The sequence below is a fragment of the Lagopus leucura genome, unplaced genomic scaffold (genome assembly GCF_019238085.1).
Source record: "Lagopus leucura isolate 7727_CA_CO unplaced genomic scaffold, USGS_WTPT01 Super-Scaffold_806, whole genome shotgun sequence".
NCBI classification, from domain to species: domain Eukaryota; kingdom Metazoa; phylum Chordata; class Aves; order Galliformes; family Phasianidae; genus Lagopus; species Lagopus leucura.
The window spans coordinates 9,640,446-9,662,188 of NW_024962260.1; the positions used below are offsets into that span (position 1 = coordinate 9,640,446).

General features: G+C 37.8%; 2 protein-coding genes across 6 annotated transcripts in view; one reads left to right on the forward strand and one right to left on the reverse strand.

The window, feature by feature from the left end:
- Positions 1 to 21,743, reverse strand: part of PI4KA (phosphatidylinositol 4-kinase alpha) — a 59,311-nt gene that overhangs the window by 7,358 nt on the left and 30,210 nt on the right. For 4 of the 5 annotated variants that reach the window (XM_042865789.1, XM_042865787.1, XM_042865788.1 and 1 more), the window contains exons 20-45: positions 18,868 to 18,976; positions 18,289 to 18,425; positions 17,240 to 17,373; positions 16,113 to 16,195; positions 15,792 to 15,862; positions 15,568 to 15,692; positions 15,079 to 15,160; positions 14,414 to 14,497; positions 14,131 to 14,220; positions 12,691 to 12,810; positions 11,576 to 11,668; positions 9,860 to 10,016; positions 9,501 to 9,628; positions 8,678 to 8,836; positions 8,266 to 8,417; positions 7,647 to 7,754; positions 6,808 to 6,935; positions 6,591 to 6,710; positions 6,141 to 6,220; positions 5,805 to 5,998; positions 4,956 to 5,046; positions 4,041 to 4,208; positions 3,495 to 3,548; positions 2,667 to 2,787; positions 2,269 to 2,398; positions 171 to 241 (exon numbers count right to left, since the gene is read on the reverse strand). In XM_042865789.1, coding sequence (XP_042721723.1) covers positions 171 to 241; positions 2,269 to 2,398; positions 2,667 to 2,787; positions 3,495 to 3,548; positions 4,041 to 4,208; positions 4,956 to 5,046; positions 5,805 to 5,998; positions 6,141 to 6,220; positions 6,591 to 6,710; positions 6,808 to 6,935; positions 7,647 to 7,754; positions 8,266 to 8,417; positions 8,678 to 8,836; positions 9,501 to 9,628; positions 9,860 to 10,016; positions 11,576 to 11,668; positions 12,691 to 12,810; positions 14,131 to 14,220; positions 14,414 to 14,497; positions 15,079 to 15,160; positions 15,568 to 15,692; positions 15,792 to 15,862; positions 16,113 to 16,195; positions 17,240 to 17,373; positions 18,289 to 18,425; positions 18,868 to 18,976 — 2,989 coding nt within the window. The other variant, XM_042865791.1, reaches the window with a different exon arrangement.
- The window catches only part of SERPIND1 (serpin family D member 1), an 8,593-nt gene continuing 8,243 nt past the window's right edge, over positions 21,394 to 21,743 (forward strand). The window contains exon 1 of the mRNA XM_042865792.1: positions 21,394 to 21,494. The gene's annotated coding sequence lies outside the window, so the exon portion shown is untranslated. The remainder of the gene's footprint in view (positions 21,495 to 21,743) is intronic.

Here is a 21,743-nt window from a genome sequence, read left to right on the forward strand (position 1 = left end):
CAAATTGCTTCAAGAGAAACAATCAACTGTAAGAAGAACAGCAACCTTGTCACCAGCACCAGAACTGTGAGCAGCCACTTGCCAGACATTTAGCATTTACTTACAGAAAATTTTGCACCGACACTGAATGCAAAAAGACCACTACATTATATGATGAAATCACTTCTTACCAGGCTGCACTTTCACCTCAGACAGAGCACTCAAACAAGCTTTTTTTCTTTCATCTCCTTTAGGAAACGGCCTAGGAAGATTAATAATATTTTATATAACTATATTCTATATACTATTGTGTGTACTTCCCTGGTGTTCTGTTTCAAATTTATACAATGACAAAGATGTCTTACTGCACCACTGTCTTACTGAAGTCCTTGCTTTGTAGATACAACATTAACTGGATGTATAGGCAGCTGTCAAATCCAAACAGCACAAGAGCAGTGAATTAAATATGAAGATACTTCCTGCAGAGAAATTTGCACATAAAGTACGCTTTTGTCAACAGTGTAACAGTATAGTTATGCCAATATAATTCTCCTTTGTGGAACTTACACCAGAATAAGAACACTGCTTTGGAAGTGGGATAAGCTAACTGAAAAAGGACAAGCCAACAAAATATCTATGCAATTACACACCTAATTTGTTCACATACTTTGCATGATTGCAGATGTCAACTGGATAATTGGTAACATGGTTAACAAGTAGTACATGCAATTACCCAATTTGCACAGGCACTTGTGTTAACCATCTATTGAAATCAGCCATGCAATTGCACACATTTGGCGTAGCACCACAGAACTGAAAGTTATTACTTATGCTCTATTTTTAAGCAGTACAGTAGATTACTGAAGCAGCAACATAACACTTACATAATCATAGATTATAAATTTACTCATTTATTCCATCTACAAAGCAAACAGCATCTCCTCTCTGTTGCCTTTACGTGGAAATGCATAAAACATGTCTGTTTTTTTAAGTACCTAAGGGGCAAAATGAAACACTTGCAAATACAGTTATTAACAGTTGCTTGATTATGATTCCATGCTAACAAAAAGTGGTTTGATTTCATCCTAAATTTCAAGGTATTCATGTCCGAGAGCCCTCTTTTAATTCATCCTGCTGGATGAAAACATTGAAGACATGGAGCATTTGATAAGTTTCTGTGAAGCAAGTGTCCTTTAACCTGATGCCTTTATACTGCTGGTTTGCAAAGCTTCATTTTAAAGGAGGTATTTTCTAAGAAATATGTATTCTACAGCTTTCGAACATTTTAACACACTTGAGAATGTTCTGAAAATATGCAATAAAACCACACGTACTGATTTTAGAGCTTGCGTGCTGGGCTGCTGCCACCCACTGGCAAGATTTATAAAAGTTAAATCGAGCATCTTGCAGTCAGCAAGACTTTTAAAGATCAACAATCTGCTTATTCTGACAGTGCATCTTTCACTGTAGCCACAATTTAGGTACAAAGGGAAAATACTTATGTATAAAAAAAAAAAACCCAGTTATTTGTATTTCACCACATGAGATCTCCTTGTGAAGGGGAAAAGTGTCACACAATTTTAGCAGAAGGTAAGTTATTTACAAGTACTTCAGGTGTTTTTGTTGATTGGTTTTTCGTCATGTTTTATTTTTATTTATTTAGAAGTCCACACAAAGTGTGGATAACATGTTAAAGTATGCAAAAAAAAAAAAAAAAAATGACAGCCAGCCTGCCACACTTAAATGCAGGAGTACTGCTTTTCCTGAACCAAACTTTTCAGGAGAATGCTAAATGCTTAACCAAGAAGCCCAATTAACAATGTAGGTGACAACAAGACTGATAGAATTTCAAACTATATAAGAAATCGGATTGTTTTTCCAACTCCAATCACATATTGGAGTGCTCTTCCATGGAACTTCATTTCCTATTGCTAACCACAATGTCTTTATAAAAATCGAATTAAATCTGAAGTTTACAATCATCTGCTTCCAGAATAAGAAGCAACAGCTGGTTAAGACAGAACTGCCAATTTCAAGCACAGAGATTAGGCCAGATATAAATTACCTCTAAGAGTCAAAGTAAAATGAGACCTTTCATCCTACTATGACTGTTAAGTTACACTTAAAAAAGAAAAAAAATCAACTTCTTATCATGTAAGTAATTAATTCTCTTTCACTGAAGATACTATTTCAATATGACTAAAAGCAACTTAGCCTATTAACTGTGACACTGTTAATTTCCAGAAGTGCACCCCCAAAAAAGCACAATTTCTGTGGTGTAACACTTACTTGATAATGGCTGAAACATTAGTGATTTTATTAAAGAAATCAAATTCCCGCTGGTAGAATTCCTTGGCTGGGCCAGATAATGAGCCAGTTATCTCCTCTACTAGCTGCTCTAGAAGTTCCCCAATGTCAGCTGCACATGAAAAAGAAAACATCTGTGTTAGAAGCTTATTTCAGAAAGCTAAGTGATACATGTGATGGGTACAAAAAAAAGTAGCAATGCAAACATTGCTGCATCTCTTTTGTCAGGTAGAATACTTCAACAGAACATGCCCTCTCTCTCTATAAACTAAAGAAGTTTCCAGCTTAAAGGATTCCCTCCTGTCAGGAGAAAGGAAGGAGATTCAGCCTGAACTGAGGCAAGAACGAGGCTAAACCATATTATATTTCAAAGAACTCACGATCTTTTTGGTGTCCTTCTTCATCCAGGTAGATATTGGTTTTCATGTTCCAGATGAATTGGTGAGCCAAGAGCTGGGATTTGGCAGCTGCCCACAAGATGTATTCTCTAACATAACCCATCTGCAATTATAGCCAGTCCAACAAGAAAAAATCATTACAAATCAAGCAGACTCAACGTTACTCATACTAACAGTGATTCTTAAAAGTCAAAAATATTTAACGGATGGAAAGAAGACTTCTGCAATCTCAATCATGTTGCTAAAAGGCCTCTGAAGAATGATTCTGTACTCTAAAAGGTAAGGAATTGACCTAACACGTTTTAGCTTTATTACTGACATATTCCATCACTAGCTTTGCACATCTGTGCTATTTTCTCCATGTTCCACATGGTTTTCAAATTTCCTTAAAATCTAGGTAGCTCATACTAGGTATACAAACCAGAGGAAATGCAGTGGAACCACTGGTATTGCCTGGCACCACTAAATGCTCCTGTATTATCAGAAATGCACATACTATCTTATGGACTGCACATTTGGTGTAAAGAACTAAGTGCTTGCACAGTTCCACAGAAATTTTCTAGGCAATAAGAACAAACTTAGAAAAGAAGTTGAAGTGTACAAATGAATTCTACTCATCCCAGGGAGGGCATAAAAGAGCGCATCCAAAGCAAGACAGCCTCTAAAGGCATTTGTCTTTTATGTATTAGTTATACCATAACAATAAGCAGCACTATTTTAAGCTTAAATTTTGTCTGCTTGGCAGTTTTAAAGTCTAAAAGCCGTTTCCAAAGTTTGCTTGGTTAATGTGCAGCTGCTTCATATTCTCACCTTATCATACCGCAGTGCCTGCACAATCTGTGGAATGTAGAATAAAATGGCATCCTGAAAAAGATGGAGTTTTTATTGTTATTGTTTTAGTACTCAAGAGGAGAAGACAGGTCACGTGCACAGTGAAAAGTTTCCTTCAGTTACGTGATAGAACAAAATTGCAAATACCGCCCCCTCTTTACTTTAAACTGTATATGTGCCCTCTCTTTTAATACAAGCATTTTTCTGCCCCGTTCAACTTCAGAAGTATTAACGATAATGTCTTTTATAGTCCTCATGCAAGTCTGACTAGTATTAAAAGTTCTCTGCTGAAAGGAGAATTTGGTAGTGTTTGAGGGGAGCACTGAAGAATTCAAGTTCGTGCAATTTATGACTAAATAATGACCAGGTACACAAGCCAGTAATATGTTGGACAGTCCACTTTTTCATCCCAGTCTCTTCATGCTCTCCAACTGGGTGTGCCCATTTTGCACACATATCTTTCCACAGTGCTAAAATGAAGCCTGTGGCCACAATGACTATGGTTGCGACTATGCCAAAACTCACCGGAGGAAAAGACCGCAGGACTTTAACTCCATACTGAGCTGTTAGAGGATGAGGTGGATACATGCTTGAAAAATAGGAAAGGCCAGTTGGTGGATCTGTTGGTGCCCAGCACAGAACATGACTGAGCTCAGGTGCATCAGCATCAATAGTATGCCAGGTAACCAAGTACTGAAAAAACAGGTCAGACCACATTAGCAGCTTGCAGCACCCAGTAATATCTAGGAAATGTACATCAGATAGTAATGCTATAATCTAGCTTATTAAAGCAGGGCAAGAAAAAACATGCTATATTTTATAGAACCACAACTATTTTATATTCTTTGGAAATCTAACGATTGGAATCATTCCACCTTCTAGATCACTACATGAAGTTAATGAGGTCACATTACTAAAAGCATTATAGAGAAGTATGGGGAAAAATAAGAACAGATGAGTTAAAAAAAAAAAAACAGTGCAGCTTTCTTGTCTGTTTTAGAGGTGATGTACAGAATGCTTTACTGCGGATGAACATAACAAGCCTCTTCCATTTTAAGAGGCTTGGCATCTCAAGAGAGCGGGTTAAGCTTAAAATAACTTCAGCAGCATTGCTCACCATGACTTGGTCCTATGGTCTTTCTATGCATTATTCAAAAGGAGCAGAAATAGCAGGTGTACTGCAATTTATGAGCTCTGAGAAATTCCGTGTACAGTGAGAGCACACTTGGGAGCAAGCAAGCATTAACTTGCCACCTACTTTTATTCCTGTGATTTTTGCCTCAGCATCTTATTTCCACAGCTGTTTTGTCATTCTCTCCTACAGAAATACGCTTAGCATTAGAACATACACTGTTCATACGCTATAGCTAAGGCTGTATTTCCAGTATAACTGAACTAAATAGCCATTTTGGGGCCCTGTACATAAATATTCATTAGTACCTTTATTGCTTCAGGAACATCACTAACAGCTCCTGGGTCCAACCGAACCAGACGAGTTACTTCTGTTCCAATAGCTTCAGTGTTCTTAAATCTACATATAACCAGGAATACAATAACCTTATCACAAAACTTTGAAAGCCACTTCTATTTACACCAAGATGAAAGCAGCAAAGGGCAGGAAAGTAAAAGCTCAACAAACAAATAGTCCAATCATCAAACAGTACATGCTGAGGGAACAATATGCTGTCAAAGAGAGGATTCAGGTTCAGGAACAACTGGTCCTCATCCAGTGCTTTTGTACTAATGGCTAGCATTTTAGCCCATTATTGAATTATTGGTTGAAATATAATGTCTGAGATTCTACAGAAAGCTTCACACAAACTACCACTGTTTTGCAAAAACTACCACTGTTATAAGGAGGAAAGGATTTCCTTTCCCTTTCAAAGCCAACTATGCTAATTCTCCTAGCATGCTTTTTGAAGTACAAGCCAATATACAGCTAGAACACTTAATTCAAAGATACTTCTAGAACTGTTTAAATACTATGCCTGCTAATGGTTTAAACACTACTAATAAAACGAACATAATTTCTGCTGAACAAAACACTGTCTACATGTTAACATCAAACAGATGGAAGGGATAGAAATTGGACTCTGATAGATATCGAGCCAAGTTAATATATTTTTAAGTAATCCACTTTTTATTTGAAATGTCTCAACCAGCTATGAAGGTATACAAGGAGGCTGTAAGCAAGAGCAAGTACCTTCAATAGTTATTGTGCCTGTACTCACTCAACTTCTAAGAAAGGTGGCAGGAATTACATCAGCTTTTTCTTTTGAAATTTCTCACCGGGTAGGCAGCTGTACAGCAAGGTGAGGAGAGATGCTCCAAGCTAGATTCACATTATCTTTCCATTGCTTCTCACTTAGACTGATATACTTCGATCTCCAGTTTGCCACACTGCTCTCCCCAGTTTGATCCAGCTCTAATTCAGGGGAGGAGAGTGGATTGTACCATGTGATTAAGCGTTCAATTTCAGTAGCCTGAGAGAAACAAGGAAAAAAAAAAACCAAACATTCTCTTGAAGTAAAAATACTTTTACTTCACTCTCTCATGGTACTTTAGTCAATACATCATGCAAAAAGAACTGTCTTCAAAACTCATACTGCTTCCCTACAAACTCACCAGCAACGAGAGCAGTAATGTCCTTCGCTTCATGTAGTACTTGTGTAGCTGCGTACCTCTGTTAGTCTTCTTAGACATTCCTCAAATAAAGGTTAAAAACGTTTTCAGTGTTTTATTATTCAGTATGTTAGTCTATTTTTAAACTGTCCACACCTTGCAACTTATACATTTAAGAACTGAATCACCGTAAGACGATTGTAAATTTACATTTGAATGATCTCAGAAAGTCAGCAATGCAGCTACTCATGGTGCTTGCTCTAAGTGGCATAATTTGGATTTTTTTTTTTTTTTTTTTTTTTTTTTAAAACACCCCCACAATTTGGCATTGATAATCAAATACCCTGCCAGGAGAACGCTAGCCTAATGTTGAATATTGCCTGGAGACAAGATCAACATATAAAATATATTGCAAAGTTGGATATAATCAGCTGGTTACAGTTTAAAAGATACCTGATTTTTTAGATATGGTTGACATGCCACTGGACAGAGGGTAGGTATTTATCCATCCTTGCGTAGCCTGCTGCCGAGACCCAACATTGATGTCCAGGTTGCTCCTGGTGTCTTGATTATCTAACAACAGAACACAGATCTGATATAGAATGTAATCAAATAAAAAAAAAAAAAAAAAAAAAAAAGGGCTTTTGAAACTGCAGATGAAGGATCTCACCAGGTGGCACAAGTTGGCTTGCTGTGAGATACTTTTTGTCTGAGAACATCGCTGTCCAAAACTTGATCAATATGCTGATGTCCTCACGAAGCCTTTTTTCCCCCTGCGTAGGGAACTTCGATGGGCAACTCAAGAAAATCATACAAAGAATGTTAAATGTATTAAAAAAAGCAAACAAACAAAAAAACATTTTTTTTTCCCTCCTTTTGACCACAGTCTAAAAGAGATGAGACCAAATGTTATACTGTATTTTATTCTTATTTCTTCATTCTGTCTGCCTGAAGCTTTCCATTATAATTGAGAATTAAGGTGGTAGCCTGTCAGCATCTTGGATTCATTTGAAATTTAATATTATGATTTAATGCTATGGTTTCCTCACATTGTCAGACAGTCCTATTACTACATTATGTTCTGCTGTGTTCATGTCAAATCTTGGGTGCTTGTACTCTCAAAATGATTTCTGAAAACAGTATTTCAGCCACATGTTCTGTAATAGCAGTTCTGTACATCTAACATCTAGGTATAGTTTTGAGCACTGAATGAACTCCAAAAAAAGAACAGAAAGAGAAAAAGAAAACAACAACTGCAACATTCCTGAAGATAATACATTAAAAACCACATATACTAAAAAAAAATACAAATTCTGTCTAAAAATCAAGATGGTTTATGAGCCACAAAGAATCACAAACAAAAGCCTTCACTAGAATGAACAAAGAAAAGGAAAGGAAGTTAAATTGCTAGAGAAAAACAGCTTGTGCTTTGAACTTGTTTTTGAACTTGAATTTGTTAGGAAATGTTACACATGCACATTCAGTGAGTAGTAGCAAATAAGACAGTACCTGAAATAATCAAAGGCAGTTGAATAAATCTTCTCTCTCAAAACATTTCGAATAGTTGCATTTGGAACCACGTCAGCATGCAGCAAAGACAACCCCAATGTCAGCAACCTAATACATTCAAGAGAATGAAAACCCTGATGTTCCCAAAACAATGATTAAAGCAACACCATACAAACCATAATAAAAGCAATACTATATCTATAATTCTGTTCAACTTGTTGAGAAGTGCCTGTTTCAGAGCTCTTGGAACATTCTTTTATCATCAGCCTGTTCCTAAAGCTGTGTTGACTGAACCACACAGTTGAAGCCTTCAAGTCACAGAAGAGAAACTGATTGATAGAGCAGAATTATTGCTAACTGATACACAGAACTGATTCCTGATGCCAATGATTCACTATATAAAATTATCTCAAAGTTTTCTGAAGCACCAGAACTGACTTTCAAAATAAAGTTAACACTTCTACTTTGAAAACAGAACTTCAGCTCTGCATAATTCCAGGATTTTTAAAGAATTTTCACCACTTGAAGCCAATGACAAAACAAACAGTTTGCACTTAGTTATTTTGTCCCATATCTCATAACCATGCTACTGCAACCAAGGAAAAGAAACCCTGCTCACTTGAAACGGGGTCCAATTGCTGCCACATGCCGATTCAAACTGCCTTTTGCCCCTCCAATGTTCAAGGAAAGAGATCGCTGGAGCAGGCTGGAGAAGATCTGTATTTGGTCAGAACTGCAGTACTTGGCTATTTCAAATCTCTGCACCAGAAACTGAGAAAGAGACAGAGATGCTATGCATCCTTCAATTTTATTTTCAATCTTAAAAATCAAACAAACCAGTTTCTTCTGTTTCAGACGCTTTCATAACCATCACGCTCCTGTAAAAAGAGCATGTCTCTGAGCTTTGAGACAAAGGGACTACCATCGTGATTCCACTAGCTCTCCAAATCACAAGAACAAACAGTACAGAATGGCTTAATCACAGCACTATTCCAACATCATCATAGGGGGGACATTCCAGAAATACACACCTCTATCCAGATGTAATGTGGAGTGACTTCTGGCGGACAAGGTCTTGGCTGGCTTTCCTCTGAGGCTGCTAATGGATCTGCTTCTTTCTGCTCAGCAGAAAACAAGCCAACTTTCTGCTCTACTGTCATTTGCCAGGCTCCTGCCATTTCCCGCATGAACTGCAAAAGCAAGATTATAAGATTGAAAAGCATCTTCTTGTATGGAAAGCACAATATTTCTCCACAAGGTACACAACAACAACAGACTACTTCTGTTCTGAAGTTCAGTTAATAACAGAAATACCAAGGGCAACAGCAGACAAGTGCTGTATTTCGTTGAGGATGCCAAACTATCAGTAGCACATGGTGCTGTCCTTTTTCTGCTAAAAGTTACTACATCCTGCTATAGGATTATAACTTTTACAAGCCTATTTTTTATGCAAGGGAATAATGCCAAGTACCAGAGGCACTAAATGATGAGCAGAGATATTAATGACTGTTTTAAAATATCATTCTATAAATTGCAGTAGTTCAGGATCTAATTCATGAGAAACACAGGTACCTCAAGCAGCAAAGTAAGTTGTCTAGCTGAGATCCTAACAGCCTTTATTTGCTTTATCATCCCTGCTGCTAAGAAGCATCCATTTCCCACAGTCCACATAGTGAGGGTGTTCAGATTCCCAACAATACATCAAGAGAAACTTCCTGGCAGGTTAAAGTGTTTAACAATGCATTTACTATTCTTATTTTACATGGATTCAGAACAACTGTGAATCTCTCGATATATTCTTCTTTCCCTTCCCGCTTGCAGGGACAGAGAAAGAGTACTTAAATTGCTTCCTACCGGCACTTCTATTCCATTCTTGGCAGCAAGCAGCCACTCCCAGCAAGCAATTGCTGTTTCCATACCATGTTCGTTGAACATTTGCAAAGGTCCCCAGCACAGATGATGAAGAAGCTGGGGATCACAGTCTGAAAGCAAACATTCAAACACATTTCCACGGCAGAATAAATAAGAGCATAATCGGCATAAAAACAGCTGATAAGAAGGTTCAAGTTTAAGAGCATTTTCCCCAATACAAGCCAACTGATAACAGTTTCACTTCAAGTTGATGCATACAGAGTTAGTATGCAGATACCTTCTGTGTTTACTACATGTGGCATTCACATCCAGAACGCAGAAGTCCACTCGGTTTTCATTACCTTTGCTGCTTATTAATAGCGCAGTCAACTTAAACATGGCCTGCGTGTAGAATTCAGTCTGGCCTGATTCAAGAGCATTGTTCAGCTCTTTGACCATCAGTTTATTCAGGTCAGATGTTCGTCCTGTAGCATTTGAGAACTGAATCATTCCAGACACCTGAAAAATATAATGAGGCTTTAAATGAAGAACAATACTTCTAGGAGTCTAGTTTGGTACTGGTCATATGCTGAGTAAAGAAACTCAATACAAACAGATCTCTTTTAATTGTATTTTGCCAAGCACCTTAGCTTTGCCTGTAATTTAAGAATTTGATACAAGATGAAGTGGCCTTCTTCAATGTAGTGACGGTATTGGGGGACAACAGAAAGATGACCGATGTCATTTTCCTGGACTCAAGCAAGGCCTTCGACATGGTCCCTCACTAAATCCTTATCTCCGAATTGGAAAGATGTGGATTTGATGGGTGGGCCACCTGGTGGATAACAAGTTATTTGAAAGGCTGCAGACAAAGGGCAGTGATCAATGGTTCTGTGTCCAGATGAAGGCTGGTAATGAGTATTGTCTCCCAGGAGTCTGTCTTGGGACCAGTGCTCTTCAACATCTTTATCAGTGATGGAATTGAGTGAGGAACCCTCAGCAAGTTTGCTGATGACACCAAGCTGAGTGGTGCGGTTGACACAGTGGAAGGAAGGGGTGCCATTCAGAGGGACCTCAACAGGTTGAAAAGGTGGGCCTGGGTGAACTTAATGAGGTTCAACACAGCAAAGTGCAAGGTTTTGTACTAGGACTGGAGGAATCCCAGGCATCCTTACAGACTAGGAGCAGCCTTTGAGAGCAGCCCTGCAGAGAAGGACCTGGGGGTGCTGGGGGATGAAGAACTTAACATGAGCCAGCAGTGTGCTTTTGCACCTTGGAAAGCAAATGGTATCCTGGGCTCCAACAGAAGAGGGGTGGCCAGCAGCGACAGGGAGGTGATTGTTCCCCTCTACTCGGCTCTTGTGAGGCCCTATCTGGAGTACTGTGTCCAGGTCTGGAATCCCCAGTACAAGAAAGACAGGGAGCTGTTGGAGAGGGTCCAGAGGAGAGCCACAGAGATGATGAGAGGCTGGAGCACCTCCCCTACGAAGACAGGCTGAGGGAGCTGGGCTTGTTCAGGCTGGAGAAGAGAAGGCTGTGGGGTGACCTCATTACAGCCTTTCAGAACCTAAAGGGAGCCTACAAACAGGAGGGCGAATTAACTCTTTGAAAGGGTAAATAACCGCAGGACAAATTGAAGGAGGTAGGATTTAGGTCGGATGTCAGGGGGAAGCTCTTTACTATGAGAGTGGTGAGGTGATGGATCAGGCTACTTAGAGAGGCTGTTGACGTCCTGCCCATCCCTGGGGGTGTTCAAGGCCAGGTTGGATGGGGCCTTGGGCAGCCTGGTCTAGTATTAAATGGGGAGGTTGGTGGCCCTGCATGTCGCAGGAGGTGGTTGGAGCTTCATGATCCTTGAGGTCCCTTCCAACCCTGGCCATTCTGTGATTCTGTGATCAACAGCAAAAAAGCTACTTAATAACCTAGGAAAATTATACTCTTCAGTCTTGAAGGAATTTAACTTTAGAGTCCACGCTTAAAAGAACCTAAAATCACAGAATAATGTAGGCTGGAAATCAGAATGTCCTGACACCAGACCTGGTGAACACTCCACACACTGTCTAATAGTGTGTACTTACCTCCCCTGCATAGCGGTTACGCAAATTAAGAGAAGCCATGAAGTTGGAATAGTCCTTCTTCACACAAGTAGGTCTTTCAGTTAGCTGAGTTGCCTATGACCAAATCATATACAGCTATTTATATTGTTCACATCTAATCAATTATCTTTTTTCCTTTCACACCTTTATCTACATTTTAAGCTTAGTTTCCTTTGTGCTTATAATCAGAATAGTATCAGGACTACGAGATACAAAAATACCAGAATGGATACACATGAAACAAGCAACATGTGCATTAGTTACATGTTTACAGTTAGAAATTTTTCCAAATTTACACACATGAACTTTTTGAAAGATAAAAAAGCATGAAAAATGTAATGAAATTCTATAATCTGACAGTCTTCTGTCACTCAATCCTTATATTTTTTTCCACGCAGTTCATGTAGACAAGTCAATCAAAACAAGTGTGAACATGAAGAAGCCTTTCCTATTATTTCCTTTGTAGTTTTAAAGTTTCTTCCAGCACACTCTTGATCCTAAGTTTTTTAACTTTCCCTCTTCACAGAACTATGTCACAGCATTCCTACATCCTGCGGGAATTCTTTATCCTATCTACATGTAGTGACTAGTATTAGCTAGAAGGATGACAGTAAAGAGGGAATGCAAAAGAAAATCCTGCTAAAGCTTAGAATGAGGAAAGTTTCAGAGCTGCTGCTAGAAAACAAGCTGGCTGATTACAGAACAGACAAAAGACAAACTACATAAAACTGAATGAAATACGCAATGTGAAAGCATATGTTGAGTGAACCTACAATGCATTAGAGCAAATGAACATTCTATTCTAAAAAGCATTTCAGCGTTACATAAAGATTTTATTTTCAAACTAACAAATATCATCCCTAAATGTTTCTTTAGAAGAAATAGATACAGTTTTACTTTCTTTGCTTGTTAGCAGCCTACTTCTTAGTAACTCATGTAACTGACTGGAAGATACTCTGACTTGAGATGGAAAGAAATGAGACATCTGAGTAATTTTCATATGTTATGTCAAATATGATTTAGAGGCTCTATAATATCTGTCTAAACTTCACGTCATAAAATTAACATGACTGCTACACAAACAAGCAAATACTCACGCCCAAAGTGGTGTTTTCTCTGTTGTACCCAGCAAAGTGAAGAACACTTTCTGTAGCCATAGCCAGTCCTGTGTGCTGGGACAATCCTGATACCCAGTTCTGATGTTTGTTTAGGTACTCCTGATGCATCAAAAAACATTTGTTAGAAAACTACTGTGCTTTTCAAAACAAGGCAGCTCACAGGCTAACACAGTATAACTGAAGAAAGCTTAATTTCAGATGTATGAGAGGACAAGTAGACTACCTCTTGTAGGTACTGCTCGCCAGCAAAAAAAAGCCTCATCCTAAATTTGCAAAGAGAAGGAGTTGTTTCATTTTGTAAAATGATTACGTGAACAAGGTAACACTTCAAATCTGAGATTCTTCTTAAATAGAATCAGTTTTCACAAAAAACCCTACAAAATCAAGTGCTTTGGATCAGTCTTGAGCCATCCCAGAAATTCTGTTTACACTTCTGGATAGTCATAACATTGGTCTAATCTGGACTGCATGTCTTCTTCTACTATTTAACAAAAAGAGAACTCCATTATACTGTAGTGAGACTTCTTGTATTAATAAATAAAACACTTTATGTAAACATCATAAAAAGTTTTTGCTAAGTTGATAGTGGTTTTTTTTTTTTACCACTTTCTACTGAACTCTAACATATGCAAGTATCTACTACATCCATGCTTAGTTAACATCTACAGTTTGCCATAGATTCATATGCAATGTTTTTATTTCTTTAACTGAAAAATAAACAGCAAGAATGAAAAAAACATGCTCCCAAGAAATAAGACTTATAACCTAACTATTCATTTCAGTCCAGCTGGTATTTTAAGCTACCTAATCTTTGGTAGACAGAATTATAACAAATTTTTATCTCTGAATTAAGTCTGGAATTACTCTGGACTCTGAATCCAGCAATCCGAGTTCAAATCTCAGTGGAACCTCCATTAACAGCAGGACTAGGGGAAATGGTTTTAAGTTGAAGGAGGGAAGATTTAGGTTGGATGTTAGGGGGAAGTTCTTTACTAGGAGAGTGGTTAGGCCCTGGAACGGGCTGCCCAGGGAGGTTGTGGATGCCCCGTCCTTGGACGTGTTTAAGGCCAGGTTGGACGGGGTCCTGGGCAACCTGATCTGAATGTGTATGTTTGGTGGCCCTGCTAGGCAGGGGGGTTGGAACTACATGATCCTTGGGGTCCCTTCCAACCCGGGTGATTCTGTGATTCTGTGGAATGACCAACTGTTTTCAAACCTGTCATGTTAAAGATACTCAAGTTTAGATCAAAACAACCAACAATTCTAGTTGTTCTCTGCAATAAAATAAGGAAAATTTTAGTGAGACAAAATTTAGAATGAAGTTTGAACAGTCTGAGAAAGTAAAGAAAACAACACAACTTAATTCTAATTTTGAAGATCTACGATGATCAAAATCTCTCACAGGAACAGGCTCATTACCTGTAGATGAGATTTTGTAACAGAAGGAGCCCACTTCATTGCCTCTTGCAGAATCATCCCACAGCGTGCAGCAAAGTCTTTGACTATACTCTAGAATAACAAAGCAACAACAATGAATTACAGGATATTGAACAAGAAGCACTGGTTTTAATGGTGTAATAAGTAACATGGGTACTAAGATGTGTCTGATAGCAATAGAGAACTTTACCCACAGATTTATTGTCCTTTTAAAGTAGCTCAGAGTAACTCACATCTGAGACAAAGAAAATCAAGTGCTACCTACCTCTCTGGCTTCATGTGTGTCAGGGACAGTTATTCTATATGGAGCATCAGGAATGTCATAGTATGGTTGGTCCTTGTGAATATCCTAATCAAAAACAATAATCAGTTCTCAAAATAAAATACATAATCACTTAACTTGAATATTATAGACATCACTCTTCCTAAATAACTGCTCCCGGAGTAAATCTGAACAGATCTAAGAGATGGTTTTTATTCCAGTAAGGTTTTCAGTACATTTAACTCCAGAATTCCAAAAATCTTCTGAAAATTCAGCATGAAAATAAAACTTAATAAAGTATTTCCATCCTTAAAAATATCAGTAGGTAGCAACTGGAATATTACAGATCAGTAATAGGCACTAAATACAAAAAATACACTGGAAATTGTACATGCTGACAACCTTCATCATTCAAAAACAAAACAAAGCATCAACAAATTTTTATGCAAAACGAGATAGTTAAACTATCCCAAATTGGCTAATACTGTTTTCTTTACTACAAAATTTGATTTTCCAAGTATCTGATAACTTGCAAGGACAATGAAATGCCATATAACAGCAAAACAAAGGAAAACGTTCAGTTCTATAAAAGTAAAAAAAAAAAAAAAAAGGAAACATGCATCTTGTATTCCTAATAACATCACTGCATCATTATAAAAGAAACTTACTGCACTAAGAGACAGTGATAATGTCTGCAGAATGTCAAGCATAGTCTTCAGCACAGTTCCGCTCCACAGCAAGTGAGGAAATCTACAGCAAGACAGGATTGGAAGGAAATTATTTTATCAAGAAATGGAGCTCCTCATAGCGTGCTAGGTGAACTCATACTCTATAGAAATCACAAAGTTTGCCTCGGCTCACAACTAGCTGGCTCAATACATGCTTAAAATCTCTCTAAAAAGCAAAGTAAAGCTTAAGTTATTCCATGAAAAAAGATGGAATATTTTTTGCAGTTATTTCATGGGCGCTTTGCTCCATCCATGGGAATGCTAAGCAGAGACAATTTAAGAGACTGGATTAAAAATACTGTTTCCTGTTATTTTACAAGGTGATGTTTCAGAAGTATCAGCCACCAAATCCACATCTGTTTTCCTTAATTGTGAGTATTCACAAAACAGTCAATGTGAAAAGAACAGCAGAGTAAAATCTATACTCACTTGTCTACCAGACCAGATAAGTACTTGTCTGCAACTCTCCTGATCCTCTTGTGAATGTGGTTAAAATTCACCAGTAAGAACTGTGCGTGTCGCTCCAGCTCTTCTTCATTCTCCTTGGTTTTAGGCTAAAACACATGCCAGAGAAGTATGAAGCCAAGCACATTCTCTTAAAATGAATGAGAACTTCCACATTAATTTTAAAGTTCAGAGGCCGTGTTACCTACTTTATCAGCCATCATTGTCAGGAAAGCTTCAAACACCTTATCAGCAACAGCTATTACACACTGCATCATTCCTGAAGAATTGAGAGAAGTTACAGGTTTGATAAGAACTGAGTTTTCATTATGCTTAACAGTTAAAAAGCATTCGTGTTTACCAAGCCAGCATTGAGCCAAGCTGTTTCAAAACTAAGACAGAATATTTGGCAAGGACAAAACAACAAGCAATCTTGTGAATGAGATTCCTTTTTTGTTTTAATTGCTGGATTTGGTTTAATTTTGCACACCTATAGATAGCTTCCATGCATCTCAACTTAGTAAACTTACCAGATTTGTCTTTCTGAATTGCTTTATCCTCAAAATAGCAAAACATGACTTGGAAGCGATCTTGATCAGTTGAACGCAGTACCCTAGGAGAGGAAGAGTTTTGCATGTTTCTTTTCCTCTTTTATTTAAACATCATCAACACAAAATGACATACTCTAACAATACATTATGTTACCACATAATCATAGTAATGATTCATTCCATTGTAACTTTAAGTTTCTAATAAATGCGATACTTCCATTTGTTTCTACATTCAACTAAGTGGACCCTAACGTTAGCGGAAAAAAAAAAATGTCTGCCATCAAGAGAACAACTTCCACACCTTAGGAATAGGAAACCTGATGATAATGCACTTACAAAAGCATTGCAAACAAACAAATCCAAAAAATATACTATCTTTGACATTTCTATAGGTTTTGTCTGTGTTGAATTTGTATAATGGAAATATCACTCAGCAAAAAAAAAAAAAAAGTTTCTAAAAATACAGCCAATATATTTTTGATAAAAACCGTATGTATTGTCAGCTATTGTCAAAGTAAAAATAGGATGGGGAAGTTTTTACCTACTTTCCTTACTACTAGACTTTCACCTCAGCTTTCAGCTACACAATGTTTTGCATAGCAGCAATGAATATATGTCTACAGAAATAAAATACATGAAATCAGTAAGTCACATTAGTACAAGCTAACACACACTACTGAGGCAAAAAAAAAAAAACCACTCACTACAAAAAAAACCAACAACAAAACATTTTCACAGCATCTACATTACATTAATCTCACAGAATAGACTATTTTTCAGATATTTTGATCCTTCCGCAATGCAAGGATGGGACTCCGTGCAGGAGATACGTTATATTTGTAAGATATTCCCATGAAGAATCCTGTTGTCCATCTTCTGTTAATTCCTATACAGAGGAGCTCTCATTTTTGTGACTCTGCTATATTATCACATCCTTTTACCTACCATGATTTCTGTACAGATGAATTCTTAGTCTCAGAATCTTCAGTGCAGATATTTTGATTCAATTTACTGATTCTCATTTGCCACAGTGTCTGGCAAATCTGACTTAAACATAAATTTAAAAAAAAAATAAATCATCAGAAGAACGGTACATATGTATATACCTCATGTACTCCAGACGGTAAACAGAAAGGAGATAAGTAGACATGGCAAAGTCCAACTTATTGATCAAAGCTGACACTTCAGGAGGAGGATCCAAGAGATTTATTATGGTACTCCGCAGTTCATTTAATTCAGCCTAGAGATGAATACATGCAATTATGTGAAGTGGGAGGGCTATATTAGTTTGTGTTCTGAAAATATTCACTTTTAGCTATTAGTCTTTTTACTTTTTAATGTTCACAAATAATATGCCAGGATACCTCTGTATGCAGACTAGGACCAGCATGCTCAAACGCAGCAAGTCAGATTCCTAGTATGCAGAATTAAACAGAATTTGGAGTCAAGCTCCTTGCTAAAATGACTACTAGTTCCCATGCAATTAGACCACGAAGAAATACAATTCCTCTAATTAACGTAATGTAATTTTGATCAATACTGATATTGTTCAGCTTCTGAAACTTCATGGAACCACTGCTTTGATGCTACAGAATTAGGTATATATGCACATGCAGACTTCTGTATTGTTCGGGAGCCAGAGATTTCTTATATGCTGCTGCAAATCAATTCGTCACACACTGCTACCATAAATGGCCCTAACATAAACATATACCCTGCAAACACTAGAGAGAGTATACTAGTACCACGCCAGAGAATAAAAGAAAGTTCAACTAAAATGCATTTCTTTGAACAAGGAGAAAAAATGAATGTGTTATTTTCTTCCAAAGCTGTTTCTTTTTGTTTTCTCCCTACAGTTCAAGTGTTGTCTCCATCTGATACAGAATGGGTGAAACTATCTACTAAAAGGCTTCCGTCTCTGCAAAGACTTGATTTCTACAGCTAATGAAAATAGTATAGCTGCCAGCCTAAAAAAATATATGAACATACAGTAAAAGAATCTAAAACATTTCTATATACTGCTGTCAAAAGAGCTGCGTAAACAAGGCATTTTTGCTAAGAGGAGGCAGGTTAAATGCATACTCCGCCTTTGAAATACACGGTAATTCTTGGTTAATAAATCAATATAAATGCAATAGAAGAAACCAATACTTACAGAAGTCACAGTATCATTCTTCATGGCAGAATTGTACTGAAGAACAGATCTGAGTGGTTCTTTGCTAGGAAATGTGAGTAATGGAGACTTGGTGGCAATTTCACATACACCCTCATACCATTCCTCTGGCCAGAGACCTGAAACACAAAAAACGAAAAGTGGAACAAGGGAGAAAAACAGAATTAATACTCCCTAGGTTAATCAGCATTACCAAGCTCTACACTATTCCTCGAATGAATTTTTTATGCTCTTCAACACAAACACAGTGGTTCGTGTTTCCAAGTATAACACACACATTTAAGTGATTCCAAGTGAAACTTCGAAAGGCATAGTAAGTTTCTACTTCTTTTCCCTTTGTACCCCATACATACCATACCCCATTTTCCACTTCAGGAACTTGGTGGTCAACATTAATACTTAAGTAACAGATAATTGCTGTATTAGCTTAAAAAAAAAAAAAGTCAGGTTCAAGGATAAGTTGTACTGTGTTGAATCTCACAGCTAAACAGAACAGTTTTCATCTGCTTATCAGAAGTTTAAATACAAGCGGCAATGTTTTTCTCTTCAAATTTACATTACCTGATCCTTCCACAGCAAATCCCATAAGCACTGAATACAACCAGAAGTCACGGAACAGCTTTTGCAATCTGGGCTTGGCTTCCTTGATGGGTGGCAAGCGTCGAGTGAGCTAACAAGAGAGCAAAATAAAATAAAAATCAGGAAATGGTGGCAATTACAGGAACCTAATTCCATATGAAGAAATCAACTTCTGTACTTCCATTTACTATGATTTACAAAGGGAATATTTTTTGTCACCCAAAGAAACTAATATAATATTACTAATGTTATACTGAATCACAGAATGGCCAGGGTTGGAAGGGACCTCAAGGATCATGAATCTCCAACGCCCCTGCCACATGCAGGGCCACCAATCTCCATGTTTAATGCTAAACCAGGCTGCCCAGGGCCACATCCAACCTGGCCTTGAACACCTCCAAGGACGGGGCATCCACAAGCTCTCTGGGCAGCCTGTTCCAGTACCTCACCTCTCTGGGTAAAGAATTTCCCCCTGATGTCCAACCTAAATCTCCCCTCGTCCTACACATATCAACCCTTTCAAAGAGTTGATTCCCCTCCCCTCTGTAGGCTCTCTTTAGGTATTGAAAGGCTGCAATGAGGTCACCCCACAGCCTTCTTTTCTCCAAGAGATGCTGGTCTTTCTGCTTTTATGCATTCTTAATCACCAGCTCTCTTCAGCCCTTTACCACAGTTGCAGCTTAGAGATAGCCGTCCCTATCATGTCCCCTTCTGTTTCATTCTAGGCAATCTTTACAGAGAATCCTAAAGAAGGGAGAGGCCTTTCAAAATTTGCTGGGGATTTGGGCTGGTTCTCTGGTGCAACGGAGATGGACAGTTTTAGGGAATCAGTCTTCAGCTGCTTTCTGAGGAAAATGAATGTAAGACAATCATAGATCTGTAGCATGTTACTTTTCTGGATTCTCTTCCCTCATTATATCGCATCCTGATTACCCACTGGTCTGCAGACCTGCACCCAGACCCTTAGAACATGCATTATTTTCACATATTACCATTCTCTTTTTACTCCTGTATTGCATGGTTCTGGTAATTTCCTGCTTGTTATATTCCTACACTTCTTAACCATTAAGGCATAGGGTATTAATTCAAGTAGTTATTGGGCATATTTTTAGCTAGTTGTTCACTCTTTAGCAGACAAGTAAACTGTGTTCTATTCTGAAAATTTTCTTGGCTGCTACAGAATTGGAAGTCATAGGAAAAAGTCTTTCCTTCTCACTTGGAGCGTGGCCTGACAGAAAAGGAAAATCACTTCAGCTGTAGAAAGACTACCACAGCAGAATTCATGTGAGGGCAATGTGAACATGCTGCTTTATTTACAAATGAAGAAAACTACTTTTTTTTAGAATAGCACAAATTCAAAATGCTGCAGCTAAATTTCTGTGGTTTCACACAGGAATACCATCATACTGATACAGTAATCCAAAAAGAATACCTTATATTAGTATGCATCAACTGTAGAGAGGAAGAGACCACAAGGTCTTTCAAACCGTGAGCTCAAGACAGCACCTTTAAGCTTTGTTTTAGCACAGAGGAACTCAAAATCAAAATATTAGTCAAGCATACTTCTGGTTGCCATTGTTTATTGGATTTGTGGAAATACACTGAGGCTCCAGCTGGGGATCTTTTATTGTTTTCGCCCACACACATAATGACATCAGTCCTGGAGAATTTACTATCTAAATAAGCAAGTAAAGGAACACCATTTTCAACACATCTATTCAAGCTGTCTGATAGCCTTTTCACAGACAATGGAGCAGTTTATACTCTCAAACAACAAAATGATGTGGAATTCTTACAAATTCACATAGAAACCTGACAGTCTTTTACCCTAAAATTGTTAGCAGCACAGAAAACGTTAAAAAAAATGAAAGGAAATCTTCACCAAAGTATGAACTTTACCTAATATGACCAGATATTATTACTGCAGACTTCATTTTCAGAATTGTATTTAATCTATCCTGAAGAGATCTTTTTCTTAACTGTAAAATAATTCTGTTGTGGTATGAAAACAGACAGGACTTCAGTAAAACCTTACATAAAGCTAACTCGGGACATATTTATAGATGATAAGGCAGTCTGCCATTAAAACAAATAACGGAAAATTCCTATACTGCAGTAAAATTAACCGGAGTCCTAGCTGGTGAACAGCACTGCTGAGTTGACAGCAGATGTCTATCACTGTGCCTCTGGTGCAGAAGTAGCCTCACAGATCCAGTAGCCTCAACCACATTTGAGGTGACGTTCAACTAATAATATAACCTCATCTTAGCACAAAACAGCAGTGACATGGTTTCTACCAGTCTTAAACTGCCAAGTTTATGTGCATGCTTGACTGTGAAACTTTACATACACACCAATTTTTGCTCAAAGATTTTCCTCAAACATGAGCCTGCAAAGCCATAAAAGTAGTTCAACAAACAAAGCAATCCAGCAGAGATCACTAGGCAAGGGAAGGATTTTGGCTGACGAAGTAAGTTTAGCAGTGTTTGATTTAGAAAATGTTTACTTTGGGAGATATACAGAAAACTAGCACCAAAGTTCAGATTTAAAACTTGCCATTCCCCTCACTTGAGCTGCTCAACACATCTTTTCCATACTGTGACTTAAAGGTAAGCCTCATTCACATCCTCTGTTATTTTACGTAGATCTGAATCAAATGCACATATATTGCAGAGTAGAGGAATGCTCTGTATAGGTGGAGGTGAGCACTGATTAAACATTAGTGAAGATGAGAATATAAAGTTGGGAACTGCTGACAGCAAACTCTTATACGGCAAAAGCAGAAAATATTTTTCAGTAGTTACCAGACAAAGAATGTCAGCCTAGAGAGAAAAAAAATAATCTTTTTCTCTTCTGGG